The sequence below is a fragment of the Elgaria multicarinata genome, chromosome 1 (assembly GCF_023053635.1).
Source record: "Elgaria multicarinata webbii isolate HBS135686 ecotype San Diego chromosome 1, rElgMul1.1.pri, whole genome shotgun sequence".
NCBI lineage: Eukaryota > Metazoa > Chordata > Lepidosauria > Squamata > Anguidae > Elgaria > Elgaria multicarinata.
In genome coordinates this window covers 48,794,495-48,808,904 of record NC_086171.1, presented here as the reverse complement: position 1 = coordinate 48,808,904, position 14,410 = coordinate 48,794,495, and the positions used below count along the sequence as shown (strand labels likewise).

At 42.2% G+C, this 14,410-nt stretch overlaps 1 protein-coding gene across 2 annotated transcripts in view; it reads right to left on the bottom strand.

Moving 5' to 3' along the window:
• Window positions 1–14,118, bottom strand: part of SPAG6 (sperm associated antigen 6) — a 52,115-nt gene extending 37,997 nt beyond the window's left edge. For both annotated transcript variants that reach the window (XM_063127735.1, XM_063127742.1), the window contains exons 1-2: window positions 14,015–14,118; window positions 13,341–13,436 (exon numbers count right to left, since the gene is read on the bottom strand). In XM_063127735.1, coding sequence (XP_062983805.1) covers window positions 13,341–13,436; window positions 14,015–14,039 — 121 coding nt within the window. In that variant the 5' untranslated portion in view covers window positions 14,040–14,118. The remainder of the gene's footprint in view (window positions 1–13,340; window positions 13,437–14,014) is intronic.
• Window positions 14,119–14,410: the final 292 nt, after the last annotated feature.

The window sequence follows — 14,410 nt, the reverse complement described above, 5'->3', positions numbered from 1 at the left end:
GGAAGATAAGATCTAAAACCTCTGGAGACCTGCCTTCTGGACACCATCGCAGTAGGGCCAACAAAGGACCTTAGGGCCAATAATTGTACTATCTTGGCACCAAGCCAGATACATACCATAGTTAATTGTGTCTTTGCATTTCATGTGCAAGTTTGGAGGGAGAATTGATAGCGATTAGGATTGCAGCGGGCTTGGAAGGAGAATTTACCCTTTTTCTTCCCTGCTGTGGTCCTGAGGAAAATCCCTCCTCTGAAACTGGAATTTGCATTGAAGAGAAATTCTTCATTTTTTCCACCTGGGGATTTCCCTCCAAAGCAACTATCAGCCACCGAGGAATATGTCAGGGATGTGCAAGCATTTTGTTTCTGTTTGAAAATAATCAGAACTTGTTCCATTCGCAATCCTGAAAGCAAATGTGAACAGGAAAGCGCATTCTTTGGGGAAATGTCGCACATTTCCAAACTTGCAATTGTGTTCAACACATGTTAATTTCTTTTTAATGTGCACAGTTTGAAATGTGCAATTTCCAAAAATTATGCATTATCAGACTTCAGTCAATGGGGGGAAAGGACATGCTTTTGAAATACGTGCACTTTCCCCATTCGAAATATGCACTTTTCCCATTGAAACAAGAAGAAAGATTCCAAACGAAAACAGGAGCAAAGCAAAGTGAGCTTCAAAGTGTTCAAAGTGGAGACTGGAGAATCTCTGCTAGCTCAAGCATCTCTGGTTGTTCCACTCCTAAACATGAGTTTTTAATTGTTTTTACTGCCCGAACTGCTACAAACGTTTATTAGCATTAGTCCTTTGAACTAAGTAGTGATCTGCTGCTGTTGTCTTTATTATTACTTTCCTTTGAGTTACTATTATTTTTATTATTAATATTGCTATTGTTTGTTTTGGTTTGTTTGGGGTGTGTTCCCCCACTTTCTACACCCACATAACAGGGCCCCACCTGATCACTGATTCCCTGTAGTTGAACAAAGGAATTTTGACGAATCTTCATCAACATACTGTTATTGGGCTTGGATAATATTACTGTTCTCTCCCCAACAAGCAAATTGGTCTCAAGCTTTTTCCAGCTGCATAAAGGAAACTTAAACAGAGTAAATAGCCATAGCCAGATCCTTGAAGATGTCACAACCTACAGTATATCAAAGCTCAAAATCAATCTAAGATTACTGATTTCTTCTCTGCCATGAGCAGGAGGATGCTATTGCACTCAGGTCCTGCTTGCGCGCTTCCCATCTGCATCTGGTTGGCCACTGTGGGGGGGAAACTGTGGACTAGATAGGCCTTTAGTCTGATTCAGCAGAGCTCTTCTTATGCTCTTATGTTGGTTCCATGTGCACTGATGTTCATTGCCTTCACATACATATGGTATTTCAAGTGCATGAGATCTGCACATGGAAGCCAAATTGTTTTTTGGTGTTTAGTACAACTGCATGCTATATTGATAATTGCATCTCTCACACAATTCTAAGCTTTAAGAACACTTGCTTATTTTTATTTATTTATTAAATTTATATACCGCCCCATAGCCAAAGCTCTCTGGGCGGTTTACAAAAGTTAAAAACAGTGGACATTAAAAAAATAAGTATACAAAATTGAAATAATGACACACACACAAACAACTAAGGAAAATGTGCAAAATGGATTTCTATACTCCTTGGACAGATTTTTCCTTGCTCAAGATTCTCCCTAATAGGCATGAGATTAATAAATTGATCAACCTTTTAAAAATAATACTGTAATACATCTCTATCTTTTAGTGCAACTTAACACAGAAAAATTTAGCACGTAAGTCTTTTCTTGGCATAGAGGCTGGAAAATCCTATTTCATTTCTGAGTATCAGAGCTCCTTAACAGAGTTGCCCATTTGTTTTATTTGCTTTTTATTACCCCAGTTCTATTCTAGGAAAAGCTTCAGCTGCTAAATTTGCATGTATGAGGCTACTTTGAAAGCAGAGGAACTCTTTCAAAAAAACAAATGAAAAGTTGGCAAACTTAATTCATAACCAGAAGAGAATTATGAATGGAAAGATGAGCCTTTGTCCACTTATTTCAAAATGCTCATTTGAAGACAGCAAGAGAGTCATCAAGGATAACAGCAATTCTCAGCACGATGTATATACCTGGCTTCTCCAACCTAGCGCTTTCCAGATGTGTCTGACTGCAACTCTGCAGTGCACCAGGTTGGAGAAGCCTGATGCACATCTCCCACAAGAGGATGAATGAATCTTCCTTCATTTGACTGTGCAGATAGAAGTGGGCATGGCACTCATTGGTTCCCATTGAATTCTATGGAACAAAGTAATTGGGCTGCAATTCAGGGGCACAGTTGAGACGGATCAAAAACTGCTCCCTTACGATACTGGACTTAGCCCCCACCCCAAAGATGTGCTTGAGTGTACGTCATTCCTTTCTTCCACATAAGCAAACATCTGCCATCTACACCTATGGAAGAAAAGTTAAACAAATAAAAATAAAAATGCTGCATTTGGGCACCAAACCCGCAGGGCCCCCAAAATGAGGAACTTGGTTTGGGGTGTTTAGGAGCAAAAGTGTCCTCTTTCTTCATCCCAACCCACAAATGCAGGTTCTGGGTTTCAGGGAGGATTCCTTACCACGTCTTCGGGGACTGCAGACAATATTTGGTTTGTGGGGAAATGGGATAGGAGAGGGGTACAGATTTCGAAAAGCACTCTTGGGCCTGCCCATGCAATGTCTTAGATAAGGTCCATAGCTGATGGATGGAAGGGAAGAGAAAAGTAGAAGGGTGGGATAGGGATGAAACTCTTCCATTCCCTTGTTCAATCAAATTTGAAGGGCCCTTATATAATCTTATGTTCTCAGGAGTATAAAATCCCAGTTGCATTTGTGGAATCTAGAAGCAAAGGGCTCAGAAATCCCCATAGAACTGAATGAGGGGCAGAGTGGGGAAAGTTAGTTTTGAGAGACATGAAATGCAAGCCAGGGTGCTCTACCTGAAATGTGCCAGCAATTGGTGCTGACTGGCTCACAAGAGATACTTAAAGCAGTATTATTCACGAGGCCTGGCCACCAGCTGCCTATAATAATGCATATTGAGGCCAAACCTCCAGAGCTGAAACTGCCAAAAGAATATAGACACTCTTAAAAGGCAATGCCTAAAATATTAAACACAAGAACAGACTCGGCATATAAATCACAGTCGGGCAGAAATAAAAATTTGATGGGCAAATTACTTGCCAATATCCTAGCAATATTTTCATCTGCAGAAGTGCTTTTCCTTCTCTTCCCACCCCACAACACTGTGTGTCTAGACATTAGTATGAATTCAGGGCCCAGCATCTGCAATCTTTTGTCAGACAGGGGGGTATCACTTGCAAGAGCCTAAAAAAAGAGACTACCTGGGAAGACATCATGGTAAAGGTGATCCTAAACTGAAGTTACCACACTGCCCCATTATATAATGCCTTCCCACAGTAGGAGCTGCTGCTTTGAAGGATGCATGTATTTCCTTTACCTGTTGTAGGACACTGAGGTTAGGGCCGGCTTCAAGGGTAGGCATAGTTGGGCCCCTGTCAAGGGCCCACAGCCCAGCCGAGGCCTACTATCAAGAGCCCCCTGGACTTGCTCCTCCTCTTCAGTATTGCAACCTGTTTCTTCACCTGCCTCTTGCTCGGCTCTGGCCCAGACCATAGTGGTGGTGTGAAGGAGGAACAGTAGATGCCACTACCGACTTGCTCAGCTGGCTCTCTGTCAAGCAAGGAAGCTTGACAGAGAGCCAGAGGAAGAGGATGAAGGGCAATAGCAGCTGATGACAGTGGCAATGAGAAGGTGGACCAGAGGTTGTAAAAATATGACAGAAGTACTGGATTCGGCCTGAGATGGTTGTAGTTTCTGGGAGGAACCAGGAAGAGGTTGAGGGCAACATCCGCCATTTCTGGCCTGAGGAGAGAGAGGCCACTGCCTGAGAGAGCTCGTTGGAAAGGCTTTGTTTAAATAAAACTTAGGCTTGTTTGCAAGGCAGAGTCTGTGAGTGTCATAACATGGGGGGAAATCGCATTTCCTGTCACTTCTTTGCCTGCGCATTTGTCCCTCATTACTTCCTCATTCTCAAGAGGAGAAGAAAGAGGAAGTAAACAACGTGCATGTGGCCCATTCAGTGGGCTATTTTGATTACGCTGCTTTTCCTGAACAGAGCAGGAGATAGCAGCAAGTTCCATCTCAAAAAATAAGTCAGACTTTCTGGGGTGCTTTTTGTTGCGTAAAGACTAGAAGGGGCAGGAGGTGTGCAGGACGCACACAATGTCATGAGAGGGACCTGCGAAAATCTGTGAGTGCCCAGCAACGAGCGTGCAATAAAACACTCATCTGATGACACCCTGTGTGAATCTGTCAGGTGCAGTATACCAACTTTGAAACAGAGTTGTTGAATCTCTTTCAGTCCAAGGACCAAATTCGATTTTGGAAATGTTGTCAGGGGTCATTCCAGCGGTGCACAGGACCAAAGAGAAAAAAGGGCTAGGCCAAAAATACCAGCATGTTTTAGCTTAAAGTTTTTATTGCCAATAACTAGGCCTTAGGAGAGGCATTTCAACCTTTTAGAATGAGGGGAAATATACAAAAGCCAGGTAAACACCAAATATTCAGCAGTAAGGGAAAGGGGATAGAGCCTTCTGGAAGCCCTGAGGTTCTGCACCCTGAGGTAGATCCACTAAGAGAGGGCACCATTTTGAGTGTCTTGCCCAAGAGGCATCAAAACCTGGAGCTGGCACTGATGAAGGTGTTTGGTAAATGTGGCTTATTTTACTGCAGCTTGGGATGGGAGAAACCATCTCTAATGTATTTTTTTACTGTCGCAAAATAAAAAAATTGAGTACTCTTTCCTTCATTTGTTGGCAATCTTAGGCAAACCGAATGACCAGAAGTGATCCCAAATTTTATCAGGGTTCAGATTATGGGAGGGGGTCCAGACTCTTTTGTGATGCCCCCCTTAAGCTACTGGTTTTTAGAAGGCTGGGGGCTGGTTGGCATGATTTGCCAAAAACTGGGGGAGCCAGGGAGTGGAACCAAAACCAACTAAGAGTCTTGTAGCACCTTAAAGATGAATAAATTTATTCTGGTATAAACTTACGTGGACACTTTCCACATAATCAGATGCATGAAGTGTTAACCTCAAATTGACAGATTTATATTCAGATGCTTGGGCAGGATAGGGGGAGATATAAACTGTGTTGTCAGAAGGAATTGAAATGCAGAAAGTACAGACAGCAAGCGGAATGTGGATTTCATTAAGGGTCCCCTCCTCTTTCTCCTATAACTCAAGCACTGGCTTTTATCCATGGTGGTTCTGCCACAGATGACAGCTGCCCCTCTGGAGACTTACCAAAGCCCAAGACTGAACACTGGGGGGAGGGTGGCTCTTATTTATTTATTTATTTGTTCCATTTATATCCCATCTTTCCTCCAACGAGCCCAAGGCAACGTACATGATCTTCCTCCTCTCCGTTTTATCCTCACAACAACCCTGTGAGGTAGGTTAGGTTGAGAGTCGGTGGCTGGCCCAAAGTCACCGAGTGAGCTTCATGGCCAAGTGGGGAATAGAATCCAGATCTCCCAAGTCCCAGTCCAACACTCTAACCACTACACCACACTGGCGCTCTTCATTGCTATGATAAAAGCAGCACAGGGGTTATTTTAATTTCCATATTGTATCTCACCATGTTAACTGGTATTTTATTTAGAGAGCCAAATTTTGCTTTTAATGTTGTTATCTATCCAAACTTCCCATCCAGAAAGATAGACTGAAAGACAAAGATAATACTACCATACTTCACTCTTCTCCTTCCTTCAATAACATGGGATCCAAAAGCCCATAGAAGCCTCTGTAGGAGTTCCCATTTACTGCAAAAGTACAGAGATCTGTCTGTGCACAGCAACAGGAGGCAACTTGGGCCGTTTCTATTTTTAAACTATGCTTTTAGTACCATATATCTGTTATCGCAACTGCCAACTGTTACTGAAGAGGGAGAGAGAATCCACAGCAGGATCCAAGATTAGCATCCCAAGAAAAGTAGCGGAGAAGGCAATTACATATGCAGTGCAATTTTGAAAATAATAGAATTGCTCTGAATACTATAAATATGCTGATATTTCCCCCCACAATATCACCATCAATGCTGGGGATGGAGTCATGTCCTCCTAGTTGCAACACACAAAAATTAGCTGTATTCTTGTGCTGGGATCCCCGTATCTGATCACCATCACATCATTCCCATAATTTTAAAAATCCAGAGGGGAGCCTGGATTCTTATAGAGCCAAAATCATGGTGGCATAGGTAGGCTTGGGAGAAGTCCAATGTTGCACTTGTACAAAAAATTATTTAGGGGAGGAAAACCCTAAAGGAGTGAAGAAGAAAAAACACAGCTCAATGAGGACTGAGCATGCTCAGTAGCCGGTGGAATGCTGACTGACTATTGGGGGAAAGTACTGGAAAACCAAATGGAAGGAGGAACAGAATGGAGTATCGTAAAGAAAGGTACTGCTGGCTGGCTGGCTGGCTGGGACATGGAACAAAAGCAACCTATGCAGCATTTTGTTGCAGGTCCCACTTATTAATGCTAAAGCAAGTAAATAAATAGTTTATATTAGAATTGGGTTTTATGCCACAATACAAAGCAGTTAGGCTGCATGCAGATATAGCTATCTAAAGGAGCCTTTTTCTACTCTGGGACTAGCTCTGCTTTCCCTTCCCTTTGTTCCTACAATGACACACATGCCTGGATCCATATCCAGCATTGATTTCTGCCATGCTTTTGCCAGTCTTTCACCTGCTCTCTCCCCGGCCTGCTTTTCTGACTGAATTTTTATTCAGCCCCTCTTCTTAAAGCCAATCTGGGGCAGATTTTCAAACCTTGAAATACTGCTCCAGGAGGGGGAAAGAGGAAATAGATTCATGACTGTCAGAAGGGCCATCCAATCAGAACTCTACACAATCAGCTTCTACTGGATGAATCAGTTGCTCCTGAGCTCAGTTCTCTTGGGATGATGGTAAGTCTCTCCAAAACAGGGTGACTGCCAGGAGCTCACCTCTCCCATATATGGATTTACTCGGAAGCGCATTCAACTCAACTTATTCCCATATAAGTGGGTTCTGAATGTGAAATAGGAAAGAGGCTTTCAGCCGGCTGTATAAACCAGATGTGGGGAACCGGGAGCAGCTTGTCCAAAGGACCTCTCTGTCCAGAAGACCACCCACCCACCCTCCCAACAGTAAGGCTTGAAAAAACCTTCCCATCGTAGCCAAAGGAAGATTTATATTTAATTTTATTGCAGTTTGGGGGAGCAATTGGGGGGGAAGGGTCGCAACTGGAGACAGTTGGTCCCAATGAGAACCTTCGTTTGAGCCCAGCTGCTCCTTTGTCTGTCTGTGCATATGTGTGTATGAGAGGGGGGGAGAAAGAGAGGGAGAGAAAAAGAGAAAGCGGGAGGGAGAACATGCACGAATAGCATTTATATGTGGCTTTGAACGCATCTATGGTTGGCTTTGGCCTCACACCACCACTGGTATGTTGTCTCTTGGATGTTATCCAGGATCTCTTCTCAAGAGATCAGAGAGCAGGACACGGAATAATGGGCTCAAGTTACAGGAATCCAGAATCCAGCTTGGACATCAGGAATAACTTCCAGACTGTAAGAGCAGTACGACAAAGGAACCAATGACCTAGGGAGGTCGTGGGTTCTCCCACACTAGAGGCATTCAAGAGGCAGCTGGACAGCCATCTATCAGGGATGCTTTAAGGTGGATTCCTGCATTGAGCAGGGGGTTGGACTCGATGGCCTTATAGGCTCCTTCCAATTCTATGATCCTATGATTTTAAGACTACACTGGATTTAAGCCAGTTTTGTCTCATACACTCAATACACACGTTTCTTTATTACATTTATATCCCGCTGCTCCTTCCTTCAAGGAGCTCCAGGCAACATACATAGTTCTCTCCATTCATTTTATCTTCCATGGCCCAATGTCTCCCAGTATATATTCAGAAGCAAGTTCCACTGAGTTCAACAAAGCTTACTCTCAAGTTTGTGTACACAGGACTGAAGCCTAACATCTGCATAAATCCAAGCCCAAGAGTCACTTCCAACTGGTGTATAGATAAAGCTCTTAAAACAATATTTATGTGTTTGAAAATTTCTCTGGCTATTTTGAATGTAATGCTCTATTAAACTATGTTCATATAAAGAGAAAGTCTTGGAGCCACGGATGTTTGTGTGTCACTCAAACCCCCAGGGAGCCCCGGCTTCACAGGAGGAGTAAGCAATATGACTTAAGGACTACTGGCATTAAGCTTACCTTCCTGTGGCCGAGCTGTTGAGGGTGTTGTGCTAGGCTCTTACCGGTTCCTGTGCCAGGCATGTCCAACACTTATCTAGCTCCCCTCCCTCATCTCCGCCTCCCAGTTTCCTTGCTTCACTCTGTGTTTGCTCTACTCCCCTTATCATACTCCTTAGCATACTAAGATCATACTCCCTTTATACAAATCTATGGTGAGACCACACTTAGAATATTGTGTATAGTTCTGGTCACTGCACCTAAAAGAATATTGTAGAGTTGAGAAGAAATGCAGAAAAGGGAAACTGACATGTTCAAGGACTGGAACAACTTCTCATTGAGAAAAGGTTAAAACATCTGGGATTGTTTAGCTTAGAAAACAAGTGAGCAAGGGGAGAATGATAGAGGTGTACAAAATTACACAGGCTGTAGAGAAAGTGGATAGGGAGACATTTTCCTCCTCTCTCATAATACTAGAACCTGGGGTCATCCCATGAAGCTGATTGGTGGGATATTCAAGATGAATGGAAGTATTTATTCACACAGCGCATAGTTAAACTATGGAATCAGTTCCACAAGATGTAATTATGGCCAGCAATTTGGAAGACTTTTTAACAGGGATTGGGCAAATTCCTGGAGAAAACGATCAATGGCTACTAGTCCTGATGACTATATGCAACCTCTAGTATCAGAGGTAATACACCTGTGTACACCAGTTGTTGGGGAACATGGGTATTAAGGTGCTGTTGCACTCATGTCCTGCTTGTGGTTTTCCCATGGGCAACTGGTTGGCCACTGTGTGAAGAGAATGCTGGACTCTTGATCTGATCCAGCATGGCTCTTCTTACTTTCTTTTAGTTAGTCAGGATCTAAGGAGAGGCACCTGCTTCACTGACCTCCACTCAAAATTTTGATTTTGCAATGGCATTCTGCACCATGAGGCCTCAGGGATTCCTAGATGTGGCTCAGTCTGTCATAGGTCAATAATAATAATAATAATAATAATAATAATATGTTACCTGCCTCTCCCTCTGGATCGAGGTGGGGTACAACACATGCAAATGCCATAAAATACATATAATTTTAAAATAGCTCGTGCAAAATGCAGCAGCCAGACTGATTTCGGGAACCAGAAGGTTTGACTATATAACACCTGTTCTGGTCCGCTTGCACTGGCTGCCTGTATGTTTCCGAGCCCAATTCAAGGTGCTGGTTTTGACCTATAAAGCCTTACACGGCTTGGGACCACAATACCTGACGGAACGCCTCTCCCGACGTGAATATACCCGGTCACTACGTTCAACATCTAAGGTCCTCCTCCGGGTGCCTACTCCGAGAGAGGCTCGGAGTGTGGCAACGAGGGATAGGGCCTTTTCGGTGGTGGCCCCCAGACTGTGGAATGATCTCCCTGATGAGGCTCGCCTGGCACCAACACTACTATCTTTCCGGCGCCAGATTAAGACTTTCCGCATATGGCGGCACATCCTAATTACCCACATGTTTAGTTTTTAATTGGTTTTTAATGCTCTATGTGTGTATGTACTGTGTTTTAGAGTTTTAAATTTTGTATTCTTGTTTTTATCTCAATTTTAGAATTTCTGTAAACGGCCCAGAGAGCCCTGGCTATGGGAGTGGTATATAAGTATAATAAATAAATAAATAAAATAAATAAATAATTAAAACATTTAAAACTAATACACTGCCTATATCAGCCTTGGTCCGCATGGAATTGAAAGTTGCTGTACACATGGTGGTTTTCTACTCTGTGCAGACTGGCATGGCTTTATCCCATTGTGAATTTGGGATGAGAGACCCTGAGACTCAATGTAGACACTGGCGCCCCTGAAAATTCCCAAGTGAAATATGGCCAACCAAGAAATGAAACCATTTGCTTTCCCCTACCTCTGAAACATGTTAATATATCTACTCTGACTTTATTTCTCTTTGTCTTATTAACACTTTCTTATTCACTCAAAGGGATATATCCAATGTTAGTCTAATTTAAGCCTCATTCATTTCAATGGCCTGGTTCACACGATCATCACCAAGCTTGTTTTAATTGGTTTTACTGTTTTTTAATTCTATACGGGTTTTAGCTTATTAATGGTTTGATTTGGTTTTAGCTGTGTATATTTATTGTTCTACATTGTTTATATGATTTTATCTGTACACCACCCTGAGATCCTTGTGATATAGGACGGGATACGAATGTTTTAATTAATAAACAAACAAACAAGCCACGGTGTTTGCCAGGCTCTATTTGCCTAATTAGTCTCCAGGGTGTGGCTTGTCATGTCATCTAAATCCAGGCAGCTTGGCTTAGCTAAGGGGGAACAACTCTCAAATCATCCCATGGCCTATTGTCTTATTTTGGGGTTATTTACCCTTCCAACAAGCCATGCCGCCTGGGATTGGATGGCACAACAAGCTGCAGCAGGGCAAATGATTATGCAAATCATGCCTAGCACACACCAAGGCTTAAACAAGCCACCATAGCTTGTTTAGCTTATAATTATGTGAATTGGGTCAGTAGACTAACATCCTACTTACAACTCAAAATCTATCTACTCTGCCTTTTGCATGGTCCACTCCATGCCATTGAAAAATGTCTTATCCCTGCTGCGTTTCAGCCTCCAAGAAACACCTCACCTTTCCCTACTGTCCTCCCTACATCTTACTTAGCAAACCCTATGTCACTGCCTCAGACTTCTTTCTCTATCATAACCATTAGGAATTGTCTGAGGATACTAGAGTTGGTGTGCCGATCAGCGATCCCTTTGTGTAAAGCATTTGTGGAAAAATAAATCCTGTATGTTTCAAGCTTAATGTTTTAGTGTTCTTGAGCTAATAATCTGATGAGTGACCGAGATCCTGGGATTTCCACATCCACTGACAGAACATGTATGGATGCACATCTACATGCAAGGCAAGCGGTAACAACTTAAATGAATACTGTGTATACAAATTTTTGTGAAAATTTGTTTATGTTCATCACTATAGATTTATATTATTTTAAATATAAATACTGCTACACATGCACACACACACTTTAAGAACTTCTTCTCAGAATGCAATCGTACTAAGCAACTTTGATGCAAATGTGTTTGTATTAGGAAGTGAGGACTATAAAACACTTCCTTAAAATATCCTATTGTGATGTAAGTAAACAGTCAACTGGATAATGGCTTATATTCTTTTCTTTTTAAAAAACCAGACATAAATGCTTTAAACCAGACATAAATGCTTTAAAAATAATACATTTTCTTAGTAGAAGAGCCAATTCAGGCTTGGGATATTTTTCTTTAGTGCTATATAGTTTCATTCCAACCTTGGTTTTCATTTAGAGGCAGCATAACAGATTAGTCTGTGTAGTTGGCTACACAACTGTGAATCAGTTTGCATGTAAGCAGTCCATGAGTTGTGTGGGCCACACGGGAGTGAGTGTACTGCATCACGATTGCTTGCCACTTCCACTTTGTTTTCTGATTACAAAACAACACCCTTTTCTGGGTTGTTTGGTGTGGTTGTTTGCATCTAGACAGTACTGTGGTTTGTTGAGGGGCAAACGACCCACTGTTTTAACCCCTGGTTTGTTCTTAGATTAAAATTCTGAGATATTTGTCCCTCAACCATCCAGAGTGTTGGGTTCAGACATTGTAGCAAACATCCTAGGTATAGGGGTTTGTTTTGTAATCAGGAAACAAAGCAAAAGATGCAAGTGGTTGAGATTAATTAATTCATGAATAGTTGTTACATGCAAAATGGCTCTGCATCTCAAACTGAATTTCATACAAATAAGCAAATCATTTTTTTAAACAACAGCATATAATTTATAGTGCAATCCTATGCATATCTACTCAAAAGTAAGTCTCACTGAGTTCAATTACATTTACTCCCTACATATATAGGATTGTCACTTTAGTGGTTCAAAGATGAATAGCCTTGAACAAGCCATGTGTTGATAGAGTGAATGTGAAGAAGCTAACACTACACTACAAACCTGGAGGACGAGTCTGCATTCCCTGAGCAAACTGTTCCATACATGGGCTTATTGTGAGAAAGATTGCAGAAGGAGATACTGAAATGTACCATCTTGCTTGCTTGGTCTATTTTGCAAATAAAATTATCATATTCATGACCAAATTTGCTGCAGTTGCTAACACTGTAGGATTTTCTACTACTCCTAAAGTAAGTTTAGCATGTGCAAATTATGGCCTTCCTGCCCAAACCTACTATCTGAGATCAAGCTGCCTTTTGGAGTATATGAAACTTATTTTCTATTTTGGTTAATTAGTTTGTCATATGTTCTTTTTTAAGGGATTGTCCTTGCCTTAAAACAGGGATAGGCAAGCTGGTGCTCTACGGGTTTTTTTATACTACAATTCACATCAGCCCCAGCCAGCATGGCCAGGAATTATGGGAGTCATAGCCCAAAATACCTGGAGGGCATCAGGTTGCCAACCCCTGCCTTAATGTGATATCACTGCTTTCACAGTACATGCCTGCATTTCTATAATTTTTAATAACCAAGTATTGGACTGTAATTGTGTGCTATAAATATATATTAAAGAAAAACCCTAATAATGTCATTTGGTCATCAATGTTTTCTTCTCCAGATATAACATTTCCTTGGCTGGGGGAAAAAATCATATTTTAAAAAATTACATTGTGTGTGTGGAAGTTTAATATTGAAATTTGAAATTTAATATTGGCAGAGAAATAAATATTATTACTTTGCTGTTTTAAGTAGGGGCTCCCAAAAGTTGATGTGTTACTTCTCGGACTATCAGCTTAAATATCTAAACAGCCCAAATTAAACCTTATCAGGTGTATGTTTACATTTAATATCTACATTATATTCCCCCACTCCCCTTTCCAGTGTCTAGAAGCAGAAAGACTTATCATTGAGTAGTGAATTGCATCCCCTCACCTCCTGTTTTTTCATTACTTGAAAATAGCCTGCAAACAACCAGTATGACAAATGAAAGTTTACAGTTTACTTGTTTGCATTTTTACCTGCATTCTGGAGAGTCTCAATATTTTGCGGCCTAGTAGCCAATTCAGCCACAGTCTGGACAAACTGCGTTCGGGCTCTTTGATACTGCTCAAACACTGCAAGTAAGAAAGAAGACAGAATGAGTGGATTTCAGTGAGGCTTTCATGTCAAAAACTTTAGAATGGTGCCCAGAGAAGAGCATGTATGAGAAATTGTGACAAGTACCAAAGTAAAGGCAGCTGTGCTGCCCATAAGTAAAATTCCAAAATCCATATTACTGTAATACCTTTACTAGACCAACCAAAAGATCACAGAAAATGTGCAGGCTTTCGAGATCTCCAGATCTCCTCAGCAGGCCAAATGTTATTTAAAAGTGTGTGGGGGGGAGGGGAATAGAAAAGAAAGAAACTCTGACTTGATAATGCAGACAACCTTACTAACTTTAGTCCCATTGATTTCAATGGGTCTACTCTAAATATGACTAAGTCTGGATCCACCCACTGTCTTTATAGCACCACAAGGCTCTTTGGCTACAATCCTTTACAGACTTGCCTGGGAATAAGTACCATTAAACTCAATGGGGCTTACTCCTGAGGAGACATGCATAGAGTTGCAGCGGCTACTAATTTTATTTTTTTATAAGAAACCAAGTAGTTCAGGAACTCCAACATACAAAACCCAGTCTTAAAATTACCTTGCAGGACCTGCCTCTGGCTCATGGTTCTTGTTGATCACAGCCTTCGGAGGGCCGCGGGGACGACACTGATGGGGTGTCTCGGCTGGGGCTGCACCCTGACCTCCCTGCACTTTTGAGGGTGCCGGCTTCCCTTGCCCCGGCGTCCCTTCACTCAAGAGATCCGGCCGGCGCCGCCAAGTCAAAACTAGTACTCGGGATCTGCAGCCGGGGCCCTTCTCCTTTTCCCCGGGGCCTTTTCAGTTTGGGCTGCGGTGTGTATCCTTCTCCTAGGTAACCAAACGGAAGCAGGCGCCATAAAGGGGCGGGAGAGAGGCCGCAGCCTGCGCCTCATTGTGACATCAGACGGGCATGTACCAGTGCTGCCAGCCGGCTGCGCCTAGAGGGAGGCCGCTG